The sequence below is a fragment of the Sminthopsis crassicaudata genome, chromosome 1 (genome assembly GCF_048593235.1).
Source record: "Sminthopsis crassicaudata isolate SCR6 chromosome 1, ASM4859323v1, whole genome shotgun sequence".
NCBI classification, from domain to species: Eukaryota; Metazoa; Chordata; class Mammalia; order Dasyuromorphia; family Dasyuridae; genus Sminthopsis; species Sminthopsis crassicaudata.
Genome location: NC_133617.1, coordinates 152,775,362 through 152,801,072, shown reverse-complemented (window position 1 = coordinate 152,801,072; position 25,711 = coordinate 152,775,362). Strand labels below are relative to the sequence as shown.

General features: G+C 33.0%; 2 protein-coding genes across 8 annotated transcripts in view; one reads left to right on the top strand and one right to left on the bottom strand.

Moving 5' to 3' along the window:
* Positions 1–4,877, top strand: part of NECAB1 (N-terminal EF-hand calcium binding protein 1) — a 199,655-nt gene extending 194,778 nt beyond the window's left edge. For 2 of the 4 annotated variants that reach the window (XM_074269811.1, XM_074269801.1), the window contains 2 exons: positions 3,762–4,499; positions 4,728–4,877. In XM_074269811.1, the coding sequence (XP_074125912.1) occupies positions 3,762–3,790 (29 nt within the window). In that variant the 3' untranslated portion in view covers positions 3,791–4,499; positions 4,728–4,877. Of the gene's footprint in view, positions 1–3,761; positions 4,514–4,715 lie in introns of all 4 variants that reach the window. The other 2 variants (XM_074269831.1, XM_074269820.1) reach the window with 2 other exon arrangements.
* Positions 4,878–7,152: 2,275 nt separating this feature from the next.
* Positions 7,153–25,064, bottom strand: C1H8orf88 (chromosome 1 C8orf88 homolog). Of its 4 annotated transcripts, none has more exons than XM_074269844.1 (6): positions 24,873–25,064; positions 17,599–17,697; positions 15,254–15,327; positions 13,280–13,358; positions 11,236–11,342; positions 7,153–7,584 (listed from the first exon to the last, which is right to left on the bottom strand). In XM_074269844.1, exons 2-6 carry the CDS (start codon positions 17,669–17,671, stop codon positions 7,561–7,563), a joined length of 357 nt encoding a protein of 118 aa, XP_074125945.1. In that variant the 5' UTR covers positions 17,672–17,697; positions 24,873–25,064; the 3' UTR covers positions 7,153–7,560. The 4 variants fall into 4 exon arrangements, with proteins under 4 accessions (XP_074125945.1, XP_074125964.1, XP_074125954.1 ...); XM_074269863.1 differs by having other exon boundaries at positions 13,280–13,355; positions 24,873–25,063; XM_074269853.1 differs by lacking the exon at positions 24,873–25,064 and adding an exon at positions 22,172–22,260.
* Between the last annotated feature and the right edge of the window lie 647 nt (positions 25,065–25,711).

Here is a 25,711-nt window from a genome sequence, read left to right as displayed (position 1 = left end):
AGGTCATGGGCTAAAAGTTTGTAAATGATGTGGAAAGATTTTCATTATAAGGATTTGATGAAATGTAATTTCAAACCTTTAATGTGGAAGGAATGAGAAAAAAAATTAAAGTATATAATAATCCCCAAATTTCAGGCTTCTCAATCTAACTTGAGCCTTGCCCTGAAACCAAATATGGAATCTATGGCACCTGATAAATCTGTTGGAGATCTTTTCATGTGGATCTTGCCTGACCATTTTTATTTATCCATAGGATTTCAGTTATAAGTTCAGTCATGGCCTAGAGGAAACAAAATAAATGAATGCAGAATTATGGGTACTCATTCTAGATATCATGTATAAACTAGATAAATCTTTTTATGTGGTTAAATCAGTTTGTGCCTTCACAACTTGACTCACCCATAACTCTGAAAATTCTGAGGCTCAAGGAAAAGTGAGCATGATAGATCAAATGAACAAGAAGATTCTAAGATTAAATAGTTCATCTTTGGCATAACTAAATTATACTTGAAAATAAAATAGGGACATGAGGAGAGCTTGTAATATGGAATTTACTTTCATGCTTTATAATTTTTCCATACATTTGTAAATAAAATGCACTGGCTGCTAAATTTTTCAGGTAAATGTACAACTACAATTCTACATTTCACTACTACATATACAAAATGTATATGTATACAGCTGAAGCATATCTCTGAGATAGCTAAAACACCTCAGGAATCCTGACACAAGATTGCATGGTCCTTTATCTTAACCACTATCTGCTTCCTACCACTTGGTTCAAGCAATGTATCAGAAAAAGAGCAATAATAAACATTAAGCAGCAACTTTGTGCCAGGCCTGGTGTTAAGCATTGAGGATACTTACCCTCAAGGGGTTTACAACCTAATGGGGAAGAGAGCAAGCAAATATATACAAAGTTATGTACAGGACAAATAATTGACAGAATGAAGGCCTTTAGAATTGAGTATAGGAAGGCTACTAATCAAAGATGAAATTTTGAGATTTAAAGAAAGCCAAATAAGGCAGTAATGGGAGCTGAGAAGGGAGAATATTCCAGGTATTGGGGATAGCAAGAAAAAAGTCCCAGAACAGAATAATGGATCATCTTGTTCAAGGAACAGCCAGGAGGCCAATATCACTGGATTGAAGAGTACATACCCAGCAGTAAGGTTTAAGAAGATTGAAAAGAGAGAACTAGAGTATGAAAATCTTCAAATGTCATGCAGAGGATTTTATATTTGAGTCAGTAGGAAGTTTATTGAATGAATAGTTTAAGTGATTTATGATTAGAACTGTTTTAGAAAAAATCACTTCAGTGGCTAAATGGAAGATAGATTGGAATAGGGAGAAACTTGAGGCAGGCAGATCATCAGCAAACTATTACAACAGTTCAGGCATAAGGTGATGAAAGCCTACACCAAAGTGGTGGTAGTGTTAGAAGGAAGGGGGTAAATGCAAGAGATGTTGCAAAGGTGAAATTACAAATCTTGGCAACAGAGATTGAATATGCACTGGCAAAGCTGTTGAGTCAGGGGATAAGTACCACAATGAGCCATGTACTGCTATTACTACTGAATTCCTTATGAATCATAAATGACAATTGATATAAAGCAAATATAAAAAGAAAAACTCAGAAAAAAGGAGGTAATAAGGGATTCGGAAAATTAAGAGTATTGGAAGAACATAGGAATTTGAACAAATTTAGCAGACATCTTGGTTCAACTTCACAGAAAGTTACTTTCAACACATTAAGATATATAACTATTTCATTGTCAATTTTTTTTTCTGGATTTAGAAAAGTTGAAATAGAAAACTCATATCTCATCTCCTAAAAAACTGTACTTAATAAACATTTATTGAGAGTTAATAAACATTTATTGAGCACCCATTACTTGCCAGGCATTATGCCAAAAGCTGAAGACATGAAAAGGCCCCTGCCTTTAAGGAAGCTATGTAATTTGAATCTCTTCCTCTTAAAAAAAAAAAAAAAAAAGTGATTTAATGCTATTTAAATAACTTTGCTGCCATCTAGTATTAGTTTTCTTAATTTCAACTAAGAGTATTCCAAGTTAACAGATGAGAGGAAGAAAGGCTGGGGGGAGGGAAAGGCACTACCCTAAAAACTAATTAGCTTTAAATAATTATCGATTTCCTATTGGTTTTTCCTAAACTTTTCCTAAACTTTCCTAAACATACACAGAAGTGTATGTTTAGTATGCATAGTATCTGAAGTTAACTTGGTATTAAGGTAGAAATGCCAAAATTTCAATTTGAAGAGGCCTACCTTTTGTTATTAGCCATTTTTTAAAAAAATAATTACTGTGTGCATATTAAAATAGGAAACATACATCTGGTATACAGACTATATACACTTACATATACATATATAGAAAATAACCTTATGTAAAAATGTGTACAAGACAAAAAGTTCACGATTAACAATCATATGAGAAGCTCAAAATACCCATTTTATGTGATTCTTTAAACATGTTTCTCCCAAAATTTCCAAATCGATTGCCTAATTTATACCATAAAGAAATAAAGCAATCTTATACAGGCAAAAATTAAAAATTGATATTTTACTGGTTTATAAATATTAAAGGATTGTGAACTCTAAAGAAGACACATGACTGACTACATGGGGATGCAGAAGATACTTATTCAGAACCTATCATAAACCTTTATTCTACATCTAGTTCTATACTATCTACAGAATATTATGAGAATAATACATATTTCATATGAGATTAAAGACGACAGCAAATACCACAAGAAAATTCATACAACATTAACAGCAAAAAATTGTTCTTGCCTATTTATAAGCACGTGGGCCATGTCTTTTCCCTTGACAAGTGACCCCTTATGCTTCCAACTCCTGCTTTCTAGGCAGCATCTTATGGTACATTTTTAAACCTGTTTTAAACCCATTTGTATTACAGCAATTTCTCTCCCAATACAATATGCTTTTTGTAAAATGTCTAGTTTTAAATGATTCATGTGTATTGAATTTCAAATTTTACCACTGATAAGATTAATATATTTTGCACAATCTGAATCTTGAAACTGAAGGAATTTTCATGTTGAAACCATCACATTATATGGATCCTAATTGTATTTTGAGATATAAAAAATTTCAGGGTAAAAGAAAATGTTATAAAAATATTAATTACAATCTAGGCGTCAACTTAATTCCTTCTTTGATCTATTAGGGAATTCCCTTGCACTGTAATGTGAACATAATTCTAATTTGAAATTTGAAATTATTAAGAGAATTGAAGATACAAAAATTTTACTTATAACAAATTTTTCTGGCATTCCTCTATGTAATCTTTAAAAAATTATACTGCAACATATTCAGTTCTTTAAAAAACATATTAGAAAAATAGCTCCATTTTCAAGAAACTTAGAATATCACTAAGTAAAAGACATACCATATTCATGTGAACCAATCAATGCATGAAACAATTATATTGCAAAAAAAAAAAATATATAGAAAAATAGCCTAGATGACCAGATAAGAAAACAGAACTTTATAAAGCAATCTGAAAAGAGTTCATAGTCATGAGAACTGCACTTATCTAATTTTATATAACCCAACCAAAGTGAAACAAATGACATAATGAACTTGTTTGGCTTTCTTCCTCTGTATCAAAAGGGCAGGTAAAATCATTTATTCTCAAGTATTAAATTTCATAACAGTAATAAATTATCAATTTTAATAAAGTTGACTATTATTAAAATTGTATTTTTTCTTTCAGCTTCATGGTGGGTACTCAACAACAACTAAATGTCTTTATTGTTCCAAGTAAACAATGAGGTTTACATCATGTAATTATCTGTGGCTATTATACTATATATTTGAATTGAATGTTCCCTTTAATGTATACTTTTTTCTAGCCTGTGTGTTCTAGTCCTTGTGCAAATTTTAGCTAAAATTTAAAAACTGAATTCCTCTGTTAAATATTTTCACAATTATGTTGTACACTATCCTAAAATACTGTATGTTTTTCAAAATTATGATACTTTTCCAAGGCATACATATGAAAATTTCTTATTAGAAACAAAATTACAAATGTAGTGCAGAGTATTAATGGGAAATTTTAAGAGAATTATTTTATTTCTTCTTCATTTTATTTTTATTGACTAATTTCTTTTTTGGTCACATATTGTTAAAATGTTAAATCATGTTATTTGTGAACTGTTTTGAGTGGTTTACTTACTGTATTGCACTTTTCCCCTAGTTCTATTGCAGGCCACTAAAGGGAAATTTTAAAGGAATTATTTTACTTTTCATTAGACAATTTCTTTTTTGGTTACATATTGTTAAAATGTTAAATCATGTTGTTTGTGAATTGGGATCTTTTGACTTTCTGAGTGAATGGTTTACTCTGTACTATACTTTTTTCTCACTTCAATCCCAATGTGTGTACTTATTCCATATGACAACTAAGTTAATTCATAGAGCATAAAATAGATTTTAATGTAATGTTTGTCCAGTATCAGATAATCAGCCAGATCATCCTAAGGTATAAACAATTCCTGGGTAAGTTAAGAGTATCATTTGGTAAGGAACTTTTAGGGTAATATTACAAATTCCTTATAAATAATATGAATAATGTTACTTTAAAATTAATGTAGTTTACATATAAGGGGTGTCCAGCACAATCTAAATCTTGCTTATAAATTAGGCACATCTGGATCCAAGGAATTAGTTTTTGCTTTAGGATAATCTGGCTCAAAATAATATTGTGTTTGATTATAGCATGTAACTGGTGAGATGGTATTTTAATGTGAAAAAAAAAAAAACAACTTTAAATTTCATCTAACAGAATGCTTTAAAACTAAAATAAACCAGTAATGTGAAATACAAAAAAGCTGAGTGAAATGGTAAAACATCAGTCAATAGGATTACCATTTAATAGGATATAAATTTATCTACAAATCTGTCTTCAGCAAGCTAATCCCAACATTCCTTAAAATGTATATGTCACTTTTGCAAGCTCATAAAACAGAAATCCTCACATAGAAAAATTGTTTTAAAAAAAAATCATATATCCCTTTTCCTTATTTAGGATTCTTTTCAATTTGTTAATCTTTGAGGAAAGTAAATTAAGGTAAAAATTTTCAATCATCTTTTCATTCTTGTATAATTCAAATAGCTCTATTTAAAAACTACTTTTTAAAGAGTATAAAATTACAAATAACAGAAACACTCTCAAATATAGTCATAACTCTGAACCACCCACAGATCATTGTATGTCCCCATCAATCTTCCTCTAGCCTAAATTAAATTCATTTTTCAGCTATTTCAGAATTTCTCCAAGGTATAAAGACAGTCTATTTTGATTCTTGATGGATTAGGTGTGTAATTTTACTTATATTGGCCAATTCTATTGAAGACAAACATTACAAAATAACTCTCAACTCTTTTAATTTATATACAAAGCAAAGCGCAACATTACTGGAGATGTACAATGATTATTTAAACATGCTATACATATGTACAAAGGCAAAGAGACAGAATATAAAAAGTCTTTGCAGCCTCATTCTGAATATGTACAGTAACAAAGGATCAATTGACTTTGAAAACCCATCAAAATTTTTATCACCGTAACAAAACTCAGTGTACAATTTCTGCTTAATCTTCCCCTGAAAAAAGTTGGTTTCAAGTGGCTAGGATAAAATACAGCTCCCAAACACAACTTTTTAAATGATAAATAAAGGCCAGCCATTGTTCAGCTGGTCATTTTCAGCATCAGATTTAGGAACCACATTGTCTTTTAATACGGTGTATGTAGTCTTCAATGTCTGGCCCATGGTAGCATGACATTTTAAGTGTTCTGCCCACAGCAATGGCTTATCCAACAGATTTTCAGCATAAGGGCTTACCAGATTCCAAATATACATAAAATTAGGTTCTATATCTTTTTAAAATTATCAATAAAGGGACTCAAATAAGAAAAGGCAATTTAAGATGTGAGAGAATTTAATCACATATGACAAGTCTGACTGTAATAAAACTATTACATAGGTAGAAGAATTAGCAAAGTAAAAAGCTGTTGTTTTAAAAAAGTGTTATATGCAACAGCTCATCATAAAAATTTCACTTTAGATTTTAAATGAATGCCTTCTCAGCATTTCAGAGGGAACCTTTTCTTAGGAAGAGTAGGTGAGTAGGATTGAAGTTTGAAGACTTTAGTCTAAAAACTAGGATCTCAGGGAAATGGCTCTAAGACCTGAAGAGAAAAGGGATATGCTTAATCAAATTAAAAACCTTTTGTTTTCTACAAAGGGAGATCCCTTTAATGAAGGTGAGAGGGATTGACACTTACCTTTACACCATTTTTACCCTTTGCCAAATAATAGTTTGCTCCTGGTACAGAGAGCCACTCTTTCCTGTTCGTTTGACCCAGCCCCGGAAAAATGAACAAAAAAATTTGTTATTTTCTGTCTTAGTGGGGAGGGGGGGGGTGAAGGTGGGGGGAGACAAAAACCCATCCAGATGAACCTCCTCAAAATAATGGTTCTATAACTGGTAAGTGGCTTTTTGACACTGAGCTGGAAAAACACTTTCCAGTAATATTCGGAGTGGCCTTTTCATTACAGAATATCCATGGTATAAAAAAAAAATTTAATTTTAGGAATTTTACTTATTAAATGCTTCATCCAAATACTTTCTTGACATTATAAGGAAATTAGAGAGTTGACTATAGCATTGAAGCTTAATGAATGGGCAACCTTACAAATCCCTAACATTTTCTTTTTTTGGTTATGAGAGTAACAGTCCTTTTTATAAAAACTCTGAACTACTTTTCATAGTTTGATCTATAACATTAGCAGTACTTTTTGCAGCTCCACAGTTCCATTTGGAATCACTAATACAGCTTCCAATTAGTTTGTCTCTGCTAACAATTTTAGGATTGCCATGACAATGTTTATTGTCCAACAACCTAAAAACCACTTGGCCAGAAATGGCTATAAGAAATTCTCCTCTCTGTCTTTGAGAACCACACCATTACATTTACTCAATCAAATTAAGGCTTTGAGGAGATTACAAAAGATTCTTTCAAGTGTTGGTATAAAGTTACTGGAAACAAGAATAAAAGCAACTTTAAAGGCAACAAAAGATTATGTACTATATACATAATATAGTAGCAAATATTTTATATTTGAGAATCGTTACAGCTTGCATTTCCATTCCATTATTACAAATGATGAAAAACAAAAAAAAAAAAAAAAAATTGCAAGTAACGTGCAAATTATAAATACCGGGTCTTCCCACAAAACTAAGTAAATTACTACTTTCCAGTGTTATTTCCCAAATTATGCAGCTGCTTGCCTGCAAAAGCTGAAGCTGATTAGAAAGAAAGTTCTTTATAGTTTAAAATATTTCTTACTCATTTTAGGGAAAACCAAATAGTCAACCATTGAAATGAAAAATAAATTGGATTGTCACAGTCCATCGCAGTTATTGTTACTAGATCCACTTCATTTTTAGGTGTCCAAAATATAAAATGAACGATTCTTTATCTTCAAAATCATCTGTTCTTATAAATGCTACTTAAAACTTTGGTTGTTTTCCTGAAACACAAAAGAAAGTTCTCAATAAATAAAAGCCATATTCATAATTTTTTTAGTTGCATATCAAATAAACATTCTTAATTTAGTGTCTATGATATGTAAGGCATAGTAAATTGATTAGAAACTATACTAATAAATAATCAAATTAGAAATAAAACAATTTTAATATATCCAAGAGGTCAAAATGTTGCTCTAAATACAATTTAGGAAAGCAGCTTTTCTATGTAGTCATCTCACTATGATATAAAACATTTGCATATAAAGCACAAATTCTGATCACTGCAAGGTTTGTCATTTCATGTGAGAAGGCCAATCTGTCTGAAGCATATAGTATTATACTTCATATAAAATATACACACTTTTTATTCCTTAAAAAGATGTAATGGCACTAAGATATAAAGAGCTTTGAAGAGCAAATGGAGGAGTTTATGTTTGCTCTTGGAAGCCATAAGAACCACTAGAGGAATGTCAATTATCAGGCAAATTATCTAAGACAAAAAAAGTTTGCTTTTGGTGGGAAGAATGAGAGTGAAGGTGGGGAGACAAAAACCCATCCATCCAAATGAACCTCCTCAAAATAATGGTTCTATTTTAGAAAAATAGTTTTGCAACTTTGTGAAGGATGGATTGGAGATGGGGGAGAATTGAAGTAAAGATTCCACTAAAATGTTATTGCAATAATCTAGGCAAGAAGTAATGAAGGCCAGAAGTAGAGTGAGAAAAATTTAATGAGATGAATTCTTTTAAAAAAATGTTTGGGCTAACAAGAAATAAGGCAGGATTAATCCAAATAAGATCTTTTTCCTAACTATGAGAAATGTTAATATTGTAATTTAATGTTGTACTTTTATTTCTAGGTAATATTTGACAAGGACTTAGAACCTGAGGGTGACTGAGACATAGACCACAGGAGTAAGGGGTGGAAGTTAAGATTAAAGACATTAGCTTAGGTGGTAACTTGTTTACTTCCTATAAGATTTACCAATCTTTTGGACAGAAAAATGGCTTTTTTTTTAAACCAATTGAAATGTGGTATGTTTTTTTTCTGCCATCTTTTATTTTGACAAATGCTATTTGCAGTTTATAATTTTTTTTTTCCTTTTAGCCTGTGTCTTCAATGTATTTGTCAATTTGTCATTTAAGTCCTGGGTTAAGTATGAGGATCCCTGCTGATGCTCAATTTTTGAAGACTTCAGACCTTATTAGTCTATTTCCCACAGCCTCTGTGTGTGTGTGTGCCCATGCACGTGCGTGCGTGCATCCTTTTGAGAACTTCCAAGTGTAAATATGGTCTCTGGCTCAGAGATTACAATAGTCTCAAATGTTTAACACGGATGAGATAGAACAGAATGCCAGCTGTTTTTCAAACTCTTATTATACTATTTTGGACTACATTCACAAAGGGATAATGTCTAAGACTCAGAGAAGATATTTCTATATTCTGTTATGGTCAGATTAACAGAGTACTATGTTCAATTTCAGATGCCAAATTTTAAAGGTGGTTTTTGATTGAAAAGCTAGAGATACAGAAAGGCACTCAAGATTATGAAAGGTCTTCACATCATGCAATATGAGAATTCATTGAAGGAACTGAGAATATTTAGCCTAAAGGAGACTTAGTAATAAGACAATAGCTGCCTTCAAGCAGGTGAAGCAATGTCACATGATAAGGCACAATACTTGTTCTAGGAATATTATGCAAAGGTAGGAAAAAAGGGTGGAAGTTGCAGACACATATTTAAGACTGAATATTAAAAAAAAAAAAAAAACTTTCTTATTGTTAAAGTTATTCCAAAGTAGAAGACTACTATAGGAGTCCTCTATATGATTTAGGGAGTGAGGAACACTTCTAGGGATCATGTGAAAAGATTCCTGTTCAAGTTGAATTAGATGTCTTCTGAGGTCCCTTCCAAATATAAGATAATATGAATTTCTGAAAATGATAACGTTCCAAGTATATCTTAAACATTGGAAAGGCTTATTTGTTCTCTAGGATGGAATGTTCATGATGAAGAACAAAAGAAGAATGATTTTATTCTTCCTCTTCTGAAGTATTCTCAACAGCATTCGTATTAATCAAACTTCCTAGTATTGTCACTGTCCATGAAAAAAGCCAACTATATTAAGTTCTATATGAGAAAAAGCTAAGGTTTTTTTTTTTTTGAGAAAACAAATAAAAGAGGGATGTGGATATTTTATAGGAGAAAAAAGGAGAAATAATGAAAATAAGTTTGGGAAAAGAATAGGAAGCACAAGGAAGGGATTCATCAGACTCAAGCTCAAAGAGAATAAACAAAGCCTTCTCTTGATTATTCATAAATATCTAATGAAATGATTGTACTTTCTCACATAAATGAAAACACTCTTACAAAAAAGTAAACATTTCAACTGCTGTATTTTCTAAATTAGACTAGAAATTGCTAAATGTATGATCCTACACATTTCTGCTGGTTTGCTCATGTTTCAGTAAAGTACTATAATCTTAATGGTTGCTTAAAAAACTTGTAAGAGAAAATCAAATGAATTGTTGCATCAAGAGAGCCAGACAAAACAGTACCATAGGATTTTGAGCTGGAAGGAATCTTTAAAAAAAAAAAACAAGTCTAGTCAAACCTCCTAATTTTATAGTTGAGGAAGGCAGAACTTCAAAAGGTTTCATAAATGTGGTTAAATATAGCACAGCCAGGATTCAGATCTACATATTCTAACTCTTAACTTCAATGCTGATAGTACTAAACCTAAAAGAAATTTCCTTTCAAATTGTTGCTGTTACATCTCTTCAATAGGTTCTACTGAAAACACTATCTAGGCCAAATCTTGGGCCTCGCACATGCAGTTTTGGTCATTTCATCCATAAGTACTTATACGGAGAATGTAACTCAGGTGGTATTTTCTAAGAAGGCAAGTCAATCAATCAACTAACATTTATTAATGTGCTAGGCATTTTGCAAAGCTTTGGGGACACCATTTATGCTCTCAAGAGGCTTACAATTTAATAATCATGGCTTAGTTTGGGCCCACACATATGCAATTTAAAGAGGAGAAAATTCTCCTGAAGATGTTACTGTTTCATCTTCCAAGAACAGATTTTTAGACCTAAAAGGAATTTTTAGAGTTATGAAAAATACTTTCTTAAAATATTCCACTCAGCGATCACTTGAGAATCTGCCTTTTGAAGACTTCTGATAATGCCAGATTCCCTTTGAAAACAAACTATTCCGCTTTTGGATAGTTCGATTCAGCTGGAATCTGCTTCTCTAAGGTTTGTGGCCACTGATGACAAATCTGCCTTCTTTTACCAAGTAAAATAAGTAGGGGCAGCTAGATGATGCAGTGGATAGAGCACAAGCCCTGAAGTCAGGAGAATCTGAATTCAAATTTGGCCTCAGACCCAACACTTCGTAGCTGTGTAATCTTAGGAACAAGTCACTTGACCCCAATTGCCTCAAAAAAAAAAAATATAGTCATTCCTTCTTCCACAATAGGTTCACTGAATGCTTCAAACATTTCCTACAGCTTAGCTTTATGGTTCTATGTTAGTTTTGTATTGATCTAAGCTTGGAGAAATATACCAAATCACAAAGAATTAGAAACTTAAGAAACACTCCAATCAATACTTGTTGAATTGAACTGATTAAAAAAACTACTTACTGGCTTCTGGAGTACAATGGGATGATCAGGCAGAAAGTCTGGCTTCTTTCTACAGATGGAAACACTTGAAAGCTTCAACAGGAAATCTCTGCTATATTTAATTCTTTCTGCATACATTAAACACCAATTAGAATATGACTAAGTAAAATTTTCTGCTATATAAATTCTGGCATATTTCTTTTATCTTTTATAGACTAAAAAGATTTTTTGGAGGAAAAAAAAAGTTCAAGTTTATATTCCCTGAAATATATCAATTCCCTTCAATTATCCCTTCTTCCTATGGATGAAACAAGAAGCCAGACAGCTCAGAGTAATGGTCTGTTGGAAGGAAGGTATTGAAGGCATAAGGGAATAATTTCTATGGAGACTTTTCTAACTAACCCTCTATGGTCTAATAGATAGATGAGGCATTCCTTGGTGTTGCAATGCTACAAGTTTTGTTCAATACAACTAATGTTTCTATTTCTAATATAATTTCTAAAATATTAGAGATTTTAATTACATGAAATATACTTCAAAACCTCAGCCCCTTTGGCTGTTATCTTGGGAGAGCAAATATTTACTTCAAACCCACATTCCAATTTATGCTATCTGGGAAAAAAAATTTAACAAAGGAAGTCACAAAAATAGCATAAGCTAAAATACCTATTTTATTGCTACATAAATATAATACCACCACCTCAAAATGATAGAGCATTTAATAAGTTTACCCTCTGATCTTCATAAAAACCTCATTATTGTTACCAATTTACAGATATGGAATAAGAAACAGATTTAAGAACTTTAGTCATAAGATCATGGATAGTGAATAGGCTAAGATGAGAACCTAATTCAATCTTCAAACAAGGATTTTTATCAACCATTTTGCATCTTTGTACTTTAGATCACCTATCCAAAAGTCATACATGGTATATAATTCTTTTTCATTTGATATTTACCCTGGCCTCATCTCACAAAGCTTATTAGCTATTTACTTTAATTAATATTTTCTTATTCAAAGAAATACACAAAATTAAAATAGTGCTACTTCTTTTAATTATATTTTGTTGGCTACAATTCTATTTAATGTAGGTAATTCCACTGAAATAAAAATAATACATCTATTTTCAAGAAAATATACATTGTCTTTTTATGTGAATGTTGTGCCTTTATTTTATTTATTTTTTGGGGGGGAGGGAGGGCTCTTTTCTCATCCTTGGAAATATCTACTGAAAATCAAGGAGAATCTACATAGTGGGGAAAAATAATTTTAAAAATCAAACACAATAAAACTTTAGCAAATTGTGCTTATTGTTTTAGAAGTGAATAAATTTAAATGTTTTGTATGTTCAGTCCTATACATGTTAATACGATATCATGTACAAAGATGATCATCAAAAATCTCTATGGAATAATGAATGTTTCATCTTTAAACACTACAAAATTCTAAATAGTAATTAGAAGCAACATCATCTGAACATAACATACTAAAGTAGCTTGTTCTCTAAAGTAGTTTAAACATGCCAAAGAAAATCTTATTTATAACATTATATTTATTCTTTTAGCAAACCTTTTCTTTACAGATATTACAAATGACCTACTCATAGAATATTCTTTATAAGCTGTAAATTAATAAAATATGAATTAATGAAGTTTTACTGTTTAAAAGATATACCAAATTCAGGAAAAACGTCAAAAATAGAAGCATTAATCTTTACAACCAGTGTTTCCACATAATTAATCACTACAATACTGTCAAACTGTATCTCCCCCTTTGGGCATAATGTAAATATAATACTTTTCCCAAGTAGTTTCAAGTTAATATTAGAAGTAACTGGAAATCTGAGACTCGGGTTTCTTCATGAAATATAAAGAGAAATAGCAAAAAAAAAAATCTATCTTTCAACAACAAGAAAGTCTAAAATTGTAGGCAAGTTGCCTAGAATACAAAAGGTTTTTAGCCAAATTTAAATTTCATTAGCTAACAACTGTATGTTGAATTGAGTTACATCTTAATATCAAAAATACTGCCTTTATTTATTTGGGGATTTAGAGACAGGTTTACCTTTTTTGACTGGAGACTGATGCTGCTGTGGTTGATTAAGACCTTGAGTGAAGGTTTGCATTCCATTAGTCTTACACTGCTGAACAGGAATAAAATGTACTTTTTAAAGCCCAAATTTTAAATATTTCATGTACCTCCACTCTATTAAAAATTATTTATTCCAATAATCTAAACTGTCAACGTGTAGATTTTGGCTTAAATAATAACTAAACAATGTACTATTTCATTTGATCTTATCTCCTCAGGAGTTTAATTATCATCTTATACTGATGAGTCGCACATCTATTTATCTAACCCTATCTATATAACTGCCTCTTAAGACTTCCCAAATGGATGTACCACTTCTTAAATTAACATAAATCCAAAATTGGATTTATTATGTTTTCCCCCCAAACACCCTCCATCTGAATTTCTTTAATACTATCAAGAGCATCCCTCCACTCCCATACCTTTCAAATTAGGTATTATCCTTGATTTTTCAATCTCTCTCACCATCCATATTCAATCTCTTGCAAAATCCTGTGGATTCTATCTTGATAATATCTCCTCAACTGACCCAGCACACTTCACTCCTCTGCCGACATCTAGGTACACGATTTCATTATCCCATTCTTGGACTATTATAATACCTTGTCAAATGGTGTCTCTGCTTCAAGTGAGCCCCACTTTAGTTCATCCTTAATTCAATTATCAAAATGAACTTTCTGAAGTTCAGATCTGATCATATTTTCCTATTCATTAATTCCAGTGGCTCCTTATCATCTTTAGAATCAAATCTAAAATCAAAATCCTCTTTTTGATAACTAAACTACTTCACAAATAGGTCTCCCTTCTACCTTAACAGCCTTCTTAAACCACATACTTTGCAATACAGTGACAATGATATTTGATATTCTTCAAACAAGCTACTCATATCTATATTTCAAGTATTTTTCACTGGTTTTTCCCATGTGTGGAAAAATCTTCCTCTTTTACCTCATAGACTCCCTAGCTTCAAAGCTTCAAGTTAAAATCCCATCTTCTACAAGAAGCCTTTAAAATTAGGGCCTTCTCATTACTGATTATATCCAATTTAATGAGTACATATCTTTTTCTGTACATAATTATTTTCGTGTTGTCTCCCATTAGACTACGAACTGCTTGACAGCAAAAGACTCTCATCTTTTGTTTTTCTTTGGCGTGCCTGACATACAGTACATACTTAATAAATGACAGGCCCAAGAGCCATCCCTTGTAACAGTTTAGCAAAATTAACCAGTATATCAACCAAGTCGGACATTCAAAGTTCTACATCCAAATTGGCCTTTATCTACAAATTAGGGAGAGAGAAAGAATTTCTGATTTCTTCTACAAATGCTTTTTACTTTTGTAATCACACAATGTGGGGACAGCTAGATGGTGCAGTAGAGAGTATAGCAGTCCTGGAGTCAAGAGGGCCTGAGTTCAAATTCATCTCAGACACTTAACACTTACTAGCTGTGTGATCCTGGGCAAGTCACTTAACCTCAATTGCCATACAAAAAAACCACAATCTAAAACAAATAAAAAACAAACACCCCCAAAGAAATCATACAATGTGGTAATTCTCTCCTATAATCTTTCAAGGTAATTTTTCGTTACTTCAATCAGAACTTCTATATATACTTTTGTTGTCATTTGTGCGCCTATTTTACTTTTAGAAGAAATTAGGAGGCACTAGTAGATGGATAAGTCTGCAAAGAAATCTTCCATATGAGCAGATTATTTGAGCCTTAATTCTGAGTTACTCAAAATAATTACCAACATGGATGAACCAGTACACATTAATCACCACTAATATATCAATATTTTCACCTTCAACTATGGAAGGACAGCAAGAATTGAGTAGGGAATGAATATATTGACTATTACTCTATAGACTATTTAGCCTATGAATGTCTTTAAATTCTTTTCATAATTTCAATGATTTATTCTCTAAATATTTGTAAAACTTACCCTGCCAACTCCACTTTGTAAACACTGAGTGCTGCATGGACTTTCATTTTGAAAATTAAAGGGGAATGCTGCTCCTGTTGGGACAAGGTATTTATCTTTATTAATTGATAAAAAATAAAACTAAGCAAAAGCCACAAACTTAGTGAGAAGACTTGTCATGGTTTTTAACACTTGAGTGCCTAAAATAGTCTAGGCAATAAAACAAAAGTAAATGACTCTTGGATTCCTGAGATTATAATAAAAAGAAGAGTGACTAGCTGAGTCCATCTTCCCTGAGAAAAGAATAAGAAGAAAAAAGCTTAAAAATAAGGAATTTATTAACTACAAGAAAATATTTTCTATCACTGAATAAATTTATACCTAGGTTTTATTTACTAGATTAGCCAAGAAATTTCCTACTTGGAGAGTTTTTAAATGTAGGAATGATTTTAATATATGCAATATAAGAGTATTATCCAATGAAGGAAAATTAACTGAAAGCATAGGAAGGATATGTCAAATAATCTTAGAAGTATTTGATATTAAATTGCTAGGAGCCTTATTACATTAGGTGCATTTTAGTTACCACAGTTATTATTTTTTTCCACATATACTGACATTATATAACATCAAATTTTTATTCTTATTTTCCATTTTTACTTTTTTTTTATTATTTTGTAGGTTTAATATGAATAGCTGAAAAAATAGCAATAGCTGTCTGGAGCAGACAGTAATCTTTATCTAGAATACTTACTCTTTTCAATGAATTTTCCCTTTAAGAATCATATAATTAATCCCTGGAGACATATGGATTTGTTGTAGAATGAAAATAAATGATTGCATTCTTCAAATTTAGAGTGATTCCAAAATCAAATAGGAAATAAAATGGAAAAAAGTTTGCAAAGAGATCTTCCACATGAACAGATTATTTGAGTCTTAATTCTGAGTTACTCAAAATAATTATTAACAATGCAATTATTTTCATCCAGTCAGTCTGTCAATCCAGCACCTAGCCTGGTAGAAAATGTAGCAAAAAAGAAGGTTAAAAAAAGTTTTTTTTTTAATTTGTAGTATAATAATAGGAAAGATAAAATGAAATAAAGCAGCAGTAAGGTATGGTGCAGAAACACTAGATTTGCAATCAACACACACTAGCTATATAACTGTAGATAAATCACTCACCCTTCTTTGAACCTCAACTTCTTCACTTATCTAATAAGCAACTGGTTTTGATAGCCTTTAAGGTTCCTTACAGTTCTTACTCTATGATCCTATAATTGCTCAAAATGAATGTTGATCCTAAACCTAAGAAAGGGACCTATAGATTATGATTTGAGAGTTAACATTCCTCTAAATCAAAGTTTCTTAACTTAAAGTCCTTAAACTTATTTTAAAAAAAAAATTTTTTTTGACAGCTAAATTTCAATAACACTTGTTTCCCTGGCAATCTTACTTATTTTATCCATTCAAAAGGGGTCCATAAGTTTTACCAAATTACCAAAGGAGTCTGACACATAAGACTAAGCATCCCTGCTCTAAGTAAACAATCAAGGTAAAGGAAAGTAAATCTCATTATAAACAAATTATTGAAATATAAAAACCACAAATGAGGCTGCTAAATGTGAAGGGTTATCTGTACCCAACAGTAGGATAAATTTTAATAGAAGTTTAGATAAGCTTGTGCTTTAGGTCAGCTCACAAAAAGATTTTTAACATGCCTCTCCCTCTCCCTCCCAGTTAGAATTTTCCCAAGCAATCAACAACAAAAAAGTTAGCTTTGTGTACTAATGATTCTGAGAATAAGAGGTTAAAATGGGCATTGCTGCAAAATGTATCTTAAAACTTACCTATTTTCCTATGTTTAGTTTTCCAGAAGTCAGATTACCTGTTCCAGCTCAGAGCATAGCCCTAAACTTTACCAAAATAAAGTTATGACATCACAATCACCACAGAATCTACAAGTGCTGTTTTATAACAATAATTTTTAAACTGCACTTAGATACTTAATTTTTTCAAGGATTTTTCATTCTTCAATAAGACTCTGCAGTGATCATTGTCAATTGGCACAAGTTGTGCTGGGGTATTAATCTGAGCAGGAGCCAGTGATCTGCCAAAATGAGACCTGAAACAAAAATACACAAGGTTACTTTTAGTCAAGTACTAATTTAACTCTCACCTTTTGCTGGTCTTTCAGATTATGAATTAATAGTTAATTTTTATTTTTCTTAATATTTCATATATTTATTAGACAATCTTCCAGTTTTCATTTAACTTTCACACAATAATAATATGGTATTTTGAAGCATTAAGCCATTTATTGATTGAAAACAGCCAATATTTAGAGATGGAGCAGCTAGATTACTCACCATGGGGAGAAGACAGATGTCTAACTGGTCTTGCTGGCTGAAGCGGTTTACCAATCAATTTTTTGGTTTCCATTATCACAAAGACCTTGAGGTTCCATACTTTAAAAGAAAAATTATAGTTATATAGTATGGTTTAACTAAGAAAATTTAATTCTCATTTACATAACTTGATTGAGTTCATGAAATTTTATAAATTCAATTTTTCATAAAGCTTTTAAATAAGAACAAAGATGCACCAATTTCAAGATAGAAATGAATTCAACAATACTAATTCAGCACCTACTTTGTGCAAGCTCCTGGAAAGGTGACAAGTTTAGACAGGATATGATAACTGATCTAGCAGAACTAATACAAGGATAAGATACCAAAACAATTATAATTTATAACATAATTAAGTGTAACAGACTTGAAAATCAAAATGCTACCTGAAACTCAAGAGAAGTTTGTTGTCAACATAAAGGAATAGGAATGATTTCTAAGAAAAGGGAGTTTTAAAGTTCACTTTATTTAAAGATTGTAGAGGAATTCAACAAGGCTGGGGGTGGGGGGGATATAGGACATCCAAGCATAAAGAATATAAGTTAAAAAAGCAAGGTGTGTTCAACAACAGAAAATTCTTCAGTTTAAATTAATTCAATTAATTCAACAATTCTTTTGTGAACAGAGAATATGAAATAAACCTGGAAAGGTCAGATTGCATCAGATTGCGGAAACTTTCGAAGGCAAGGAAAAAAATGACCTCTGGGGCATCTTAAATTCAACAAAAATACATAACTAGCCCCAAATTCCCTGATTCCATCAAGGCTTACAGCTATGCGCTTCTGATTGGCGAGAATTTCTAATTCTTATCACAGATTCAAACCTACCATGCTACTTTCCTTGACTATCTCAATACTGTGCTACCTTATGACTATCCTACACCTCTTTCCAACTCTAGCTCTACAAACACTAACAAAACCAAGACCAAGATTTAGAAAAGACTTGTCAATCAATTGCCCCATGACTTCCAGTTTGGTCATAATTCCCCAATATGTTTTATCTTACCTATTTAGAATATAAGATCCTTGAGGACAGGGACTGTCTTGCTTATTTGTATTTCTATCCTAGTACTTAGCTTAATTCCTGGTACACCGTAATAAGCATTCAATATTTCTTCATTCATTAATGTAAGGTCACATAACTATACTTCCAATCATCCACAGTCAAAATCATAAAGTCATCTTAATTCTTCCTTCTACCTGAATTAAACTTTATTGAATCTTCCTAAGTTCGTCACCTATCTACTTCTCTCCATTTGTATTATAATGATCCTCAGCTAGATGCTCATAATTATTTCAGTATCCTTTTAATTGAATTTCTTGCCTCCAGTCTTTCCCCTCAACAACTTAGCCTCTGTATACTGCCAGATGAAATTCCTAAGGGGCAGATCGGTCTCTGCCAATACGCTATACTTACTTCATTTTCCCTCCACTCGAGATAAAATCCAAAATCCTCCTGTTTGGCATTTGGAACCAACTTCTGGATCCAATTTTTTCTACCAGGCTGATTCAAATCCAGCCTCAAAACACATAGCACTTAACAGCTATATGACCCTGGGCAAGTCACAACCCCAACTGCCATTAAAAAAAAAAAAAAAAAAAATTAAGAAACTGTTTTGTATTGTTTTGTGTACACCCACATACATATTGCACATATATCCTGTATTTACTTATGTTGTATCATCCTCTAATAGAATGTAAAGCTTTTTAAGGGCAGGGTCTAATTTTTGTATTTTTATCTTCAACACCTAGAAAAATACCTGGCACATATGAGGCACTTAATAATTCTTGCCTTAAGATAACAGCAAAATAAGAGATGACTAAGTGATTGGTAATATATTGATAGGAACAATGAATGGGAGGTAATGGAGAGAGCTAGTTTAAAGAGGAAAAAAATGATAAAACCACTCTAAAAATCATGATGTTGAAGTGCTGGTAGGACATCCAGAAAGAATTAGCAGATGATCATCTGAGATGTAAAGAAAAGAAATAGATTTTAAAATCATCAAACAGAGAGATGAGAATGAATATTATTAATAAGGAAGAAATAAGGGCAACAAGTCAAGGACATAACTTTGGAAAACACTCCATCCCTTAAAGAACATGTCCCTTCCCTTAAGAAAAGGACAGCAAACAAAGGAGACAAAGACAAAAATGACAAAGAGATAGCAGAATTAAGAGAGCATGGTTCAAGAATAAGCCGGTATAATCAATTGCACCAAATGTTTCAAGGAAAATGGGGACTGGAGAAGAAAAGTCATTGAATTTGATGATGGCAACCTTTGGGAAAACAACTTCTGTAAAGCAGCAGTTTAGTAAAAGCCAAACTGGAAGAATTTATGGAGATAATGGATGAGAAAGAAGCAGCTAATAATAAACTTATCAATCTTACAAAAAAAGGAAATGCAATAGTTAGATGGGAGCAGAAAGATAAAATAAATAACTTTCTTTTCTTTTTTTTTTTTTTTTTTTGATTAGGGAATGTATGTTTGTAGAAAGGAGGAGGGAAAGAAAGAGAAAATCAAGAGCACAGAAAGGCAAACCTCTCCTCTGACCAGAAGGAAAGAAGAGAAAGTAAATGATATATGTGTGTATCTATATAGGTTTATATGTATATATGTGTGTGTGTGTGTGTGTGTGTGTGTGTGTGTGTGTGTGTGTGTGTGTGTGTATAATTGCTTGAAAGGAACATTTGAAAAAGAAAGTAACATGTTGTATAACTTTTCAATCAACAAGTATTTATGAAGTATCTGTTAGGTGCTAGCATTAGGAATAGAAAAACAAAAAGAAAGTCCTTAATTTCAAGAAGCTTATATTCTATCAAGTGAAAAAAAACATTTTTCAAATATTATCTCAGGCAAAATTTGCTAAACTATGTGTATTATCAACACAAAGCCGACTCTGATGCTTCATTGTGGCTTAGAGATGGCCTTATGTTCTTTAAGAGTAGGCCACTGGAGTCAAGGCACTGGCTAAAAAAATCTCCTGAACTTGAAAAAATCTAACTATAGGTTGAACAACTGAAACTCTTTGTCATCTGAGGTTCACTAGTTAAACACAGCAAACTCATTCGCAAAATGTTGGTTTTCTGACATAAGCAATTTAGAGAGATTAATAATAAGAAAGACACAGTAAGACTGTGATCCACATTGTTGGGATGAGTGCACAATAATGAAATCATGAATCCTTAAATTATCAACACAAATAGATTAAACATCCCCTTATAAATCCCTTTTTTCTTCATTCAGAAAGCCTTAAAAACTTGGCAAATCATGTAGAAATCAGGTTTAAATGTGCCCAATGTTACACCCTAAGCAAAAAGGTTTCCTTTTCTTTTTCCAGGGATGGGAGGAACAAAGAGGCACAGTTAAAATTAAATGCAAAGGTAAAATATAAATTCCTTTATTTGAGGAAGAAGGGAAGAAAAGATAAAAAGATGAATATGAATGATGTTTGACTATTTACTTCACAAAGTAATGCCATGGAATCTTTGGGGTCTTGTTTTGTTTTTTTTGTTCTTATTTTTGTGTCTGTATCTCTGACTTCAAGGCTACAGTAGTGAGCTCCAGGTGAGGAAACCTCCTCCCAATGAAGCTCCACAATCATTCTGAAAATTATTGAATTTTAAAGAGAGCTTTTCTGGGACACAGAACTACAACCAGTATATATCAGGGGTTTAACTTAAAATCCAGGTCTTCCGGATGTAGAGGCTAGTTCTCTATCACCACAGAATTAAATAGTTATCTAGTTAAAAATTCCCACATTTAACTGTCTCAACCTGAGCCATAAAAAGGTGGCATTGCTTTCCACTACATACCTTGTAGAATTTGAAAAGTACTTTTGAGAAGAAAGTACTTTAAGAACTTTAAGGCACTATATAAATGTGAGTTACAAAAAGAATTTTGGAAGAAAAATACTATCTACAATTCCATTATTAAAACCACAACCTTTAAATAATGCCCTTTTAAAAAAGAACTATATAAATTTTACATTAAAAAAGAAACTGACAGTTTCTATTACTAGTTTGTGATAAAAACAAGCATTATTCCAAAAGAGCAGTTTTTGTTTATTCAATTTAATGTTTAATATTGTCAGGAAGAGAGTGTCTTGAATAATTTATTAGTCAATAGCTAAACAAATACCAATATTTGTATCGACATTTTTTGATACAATTTTGACTAGTTAAAATTTTAAACAAGTCTAATAAGGTTTTTAAATGAGGTCCAAAAATCAGTAATATATAAAATGTTTTACTCTCTTTTTAATGCTTTCATAAACATTCTGACAGTTATTATAAAATACATTATTATCTAGCAACTTTTTGCTATCTATGTTGCCTTTTACAAGAATTATTGGAAATGTATTAACTAATAGTAAATGTACAAGATGTAGCTATATAATAAAAGGAAGCTTCCTACTGATGCTAAAACAAAGGATTTCACATAAAACAAAACATGCCATGATATACTATATTATCTAAAAACCTATATACAAAATCTATAATTCATAGCTAAAACTTTTTACAGATAAATTACCAAGTTAATAAAGTCTATAAAATAAAATCAGATGCTACATAAATCCCAGTTCCTCATTCACTCAGTGGACAAATCCTCAATGCAGAATTGAAAAAGTTTTCCTCGAAACAGTTGGTATTACCTAGAGCAGGCATTTGTGATGTCAACAGTTGCAAGGGAAACAGAATCCTACATACAACATTTGGCAGCAAATGGTAAAGACTACCAAAATGTTAATGTATAAAAGTTTTAGCATTTATAATTTTCCTGCTAGAAATTTAGAACTTTAAACATCATTCATTTTGAAACAGCTAGTCATGAATTCAATAAGAGGCCTATAAGTGATTGTTGCTACAAATGAATTAAAAATAGTGTTTTAAATACAATCATGTTGTAGAAGTGACACTGGTCTGAGAGAAGACTTATTTTTCAGTTCCAGCTCTTCTACTAACTAGCTGACTGTAAGACCACGAACAAAGTGACAATTTCTGTGGTCTGTAGAGTTCAAGTTTCCTCATCTATAAAATGGTTGCCTAGATTATTGCTAAAGTCTTGCTAATGAAATTTAACGTGTCTATGAATAATAAATATGGAATTCTTTACAGTTTTTTTCCAACCAATAGCAAGTCAAGCGTACAAGTATATACATGCATTAACTTGAGGTAAGCCCAAAACACTACCTATTACATAGTGTTGCAGTAAAGAAACTACTGACCTCTGGTACTTTGTAATTTATGAATAAAGTTAAGAAATAAATTATTACAAATAAATTATTCAATTAAAATCATGAATTAAGTACTGCCTGCTACTTGATATCTACCTTAAAGTTTAATGATTAATCCAAAACGTAAAGAGCGTCACATTTGTGGATGAAAAATCAGAGGATTAATTGGAATGTGTCCAAACATCATTCCATCCCCTTAGAAATTAACTTTTTAAATTGTATTAAGTTACTAGACCACTTTCTTTTTGTATGACCAAAAAAGTACAGTGAAATTACAGGTCAAAAGCACAATTACTTGCATACAGTTTTAATATGCAAAATCAGGTACCTAAAATCACCCTCTTAAATTTTATTTCTATATCAAATGTGTCATTAATCCTTCAAGCGATCAGGAAAGGGAAGAAATATTTGAGAAATAAAAAAGAAATAAGATAAAGAGAAGTTTAAATGATTAAAACAAGCATCAACCCATTAATTTTTCCATATGACCAAGAAAATATTTAATTTCATGCAAACTCTAAAATGTTGGTACATCACATTCAGAAAATTAAGAACTCTTGAAAATTAATAACACATTTCATGAATGAACATGAAAAGTGGAGAGAAGGCACTTTCTCTTTGGATGTCAAAATTTAAGATAATGCCTGACAGTTACAAAACTTAAAAGGCACTTAAGGGTGTCCATTTGAAATACTGCTAGGAAAACAGCAAGAGGAGAATAAGTGGAAGCAGAAATCATCTATGTAGTTCTAGTTGAAGACTCCCATATATTACTAACATTCTTTCTTTATCCTGAAAGTAATGTCTAAACATTCAGTTTCACTCTATAGGGGGAAAAAGACGATGCAAACAAAACCCAAAACACTTAAAAGGGAGGAGGAGGACAAAACATATCCTAGAGTCCTCAGACACCTTCTAACCGAGTGACTCTGGGCACATCACTTAAGCCTGTTTATCTGTTTTCTTATTTATTAAAAAAAAAAAAAAAAAAAAAAAAAAAAAAGCTGGAGAAAGAAATGGCAAACCACTCCAGTGTCTTTGCCAAGAAAACTTCAAATGAGGTCACTTAAGAATCTGAAAACGACTGGACATTAAAAAAAAAAAATCAAACGTTTTTTAAGTACCCACTGAGCACTAGATGCTGCAGATACAAAGTGAAACAGTTCCTAACCTCACATTCTAAAAGGGGAGCCAACAATGTAGGTACAGTGTAGCAAAATAGACACCAAGTTACTTGGGAGAGAATACCAGCAGGTTGGAGGTGGGGGAAGGTTCAAGAAAGCCCTCATTTAATTAGTCAGATTTGAGCTAAATCTTGAAAGTCATAGAAGACCTTTTTTATGTTAATGTCAATTAACCCCACAATACAAAGCTGGCTTTTGTGGTTAAGATACAGAACAGGTGCCTTTTTCTTTCAGTTTTTCCCAGTTATAGGGCGCTATTCACCGAAGGTCCGTCAACTTTAAATATACCCCGCCCACTCGCCCATATTTGTAAACATATTCAGACAATCTTATTTCTACAGATTTGGTTTTCTTTGTAATCCTACTCAGTACTTCTAAGCACTTGAAAACATTCTGAGAAGGGGCCCAATATTTCAAGTTGCCAAGGAGTCCATCCACTGGACACGCACAAGAAGTTAAGAAACTCCTGATGGGAAAGAAAAGAGTGCTAAAAACACTTAAGGGGAAAAATAAAAACTGACAAGCCCAGGCCAGTCACAAAACCACTTAAGTCATTAACAAGTATTAAGATCCCCAAGGAGGCGAGGCAGACACACACAAACGAACCCCTCCCCGCCCCCTCCAGCTCTCGCTCCTCCGCCCTAGGCCAGGGAGCGATCCGCCCGGTGACCGTAACCGCCCTCTCCCCATCCCCCATCGCTTCCATTCCCCCTACTCTTCCCACACAAAATCCCCTTCAGGACACCCCCTCCTCCTTCAAAATCGCCCCTCCCCCCAGGCCCAGTTTCTCCTTCTCCGAGGACCCGCCACCTACCGCCTCAGGATCAGAGAGAGCTCGGGGCAGGGTGTCCGGTGCGGCACCGCGGCTTCCCAGCTCTGGCACAACGACCCCCGGCGCAGCCACCCCGTCGGTCCTCTTGCCTCCGGTCGAGGGCACCGTTCCCTCCTCACGCTGCCTCCTCCTCCTCCGGGAGCGGCCGCGGGGTCGGGAGCGGGATCCCGACTGGAGCTAGGGGGCGGGGGAGGGGCGGGGGAGGGGCACGCCTGGGTGGGGCCGGGGAGGGGCGGGGAAGGGGCGGAGCCTACGAAGAGGCTGGGGCAGCGTCTCGCCCCTACGGGAACCGTTAAACGGGCGGAGCACGGGCCAGCAGGTGCTCGCGCGCCGCCTAGGCAGAGGAGAAAAGGAGGGGGGGAGCGGGACTGGGAGCGGGAGTGGGAGCAGGAGCAGGAGAAAGAGTAAGCTGGCAGAGGTGGTGAGGCGCTTCTAAAACCGCCCCTCGGGCCCAGGCGCAGTCTTGCTGTGGGGCGGATCTCCTGGGGGAGTCCCGTTGGGGGAGCTTCTCGAGGGATAAATCTGTCTCGGGCTGTCAGGTGGAGTTTGGATTCTGCCAATAGTCTGCTTTCTTGGGGGAGGTTTGAAAAGGGGGAAAAGTTACTTTCCACAGAGTGGAGACTACGACAATTTTTTTCAAATTAATTTTTTTTCAATTAAGCATTTATTTTCTTTGTTTCTTATAAACCCTATATATATATACCCCCTACACACACACACACACACACACACACACACACACACACACACACACAACTACAAAAACAAATCTCTTAAAACTCTGACAAAGTTGAGCAAAACAAATCACTACACTGACTATC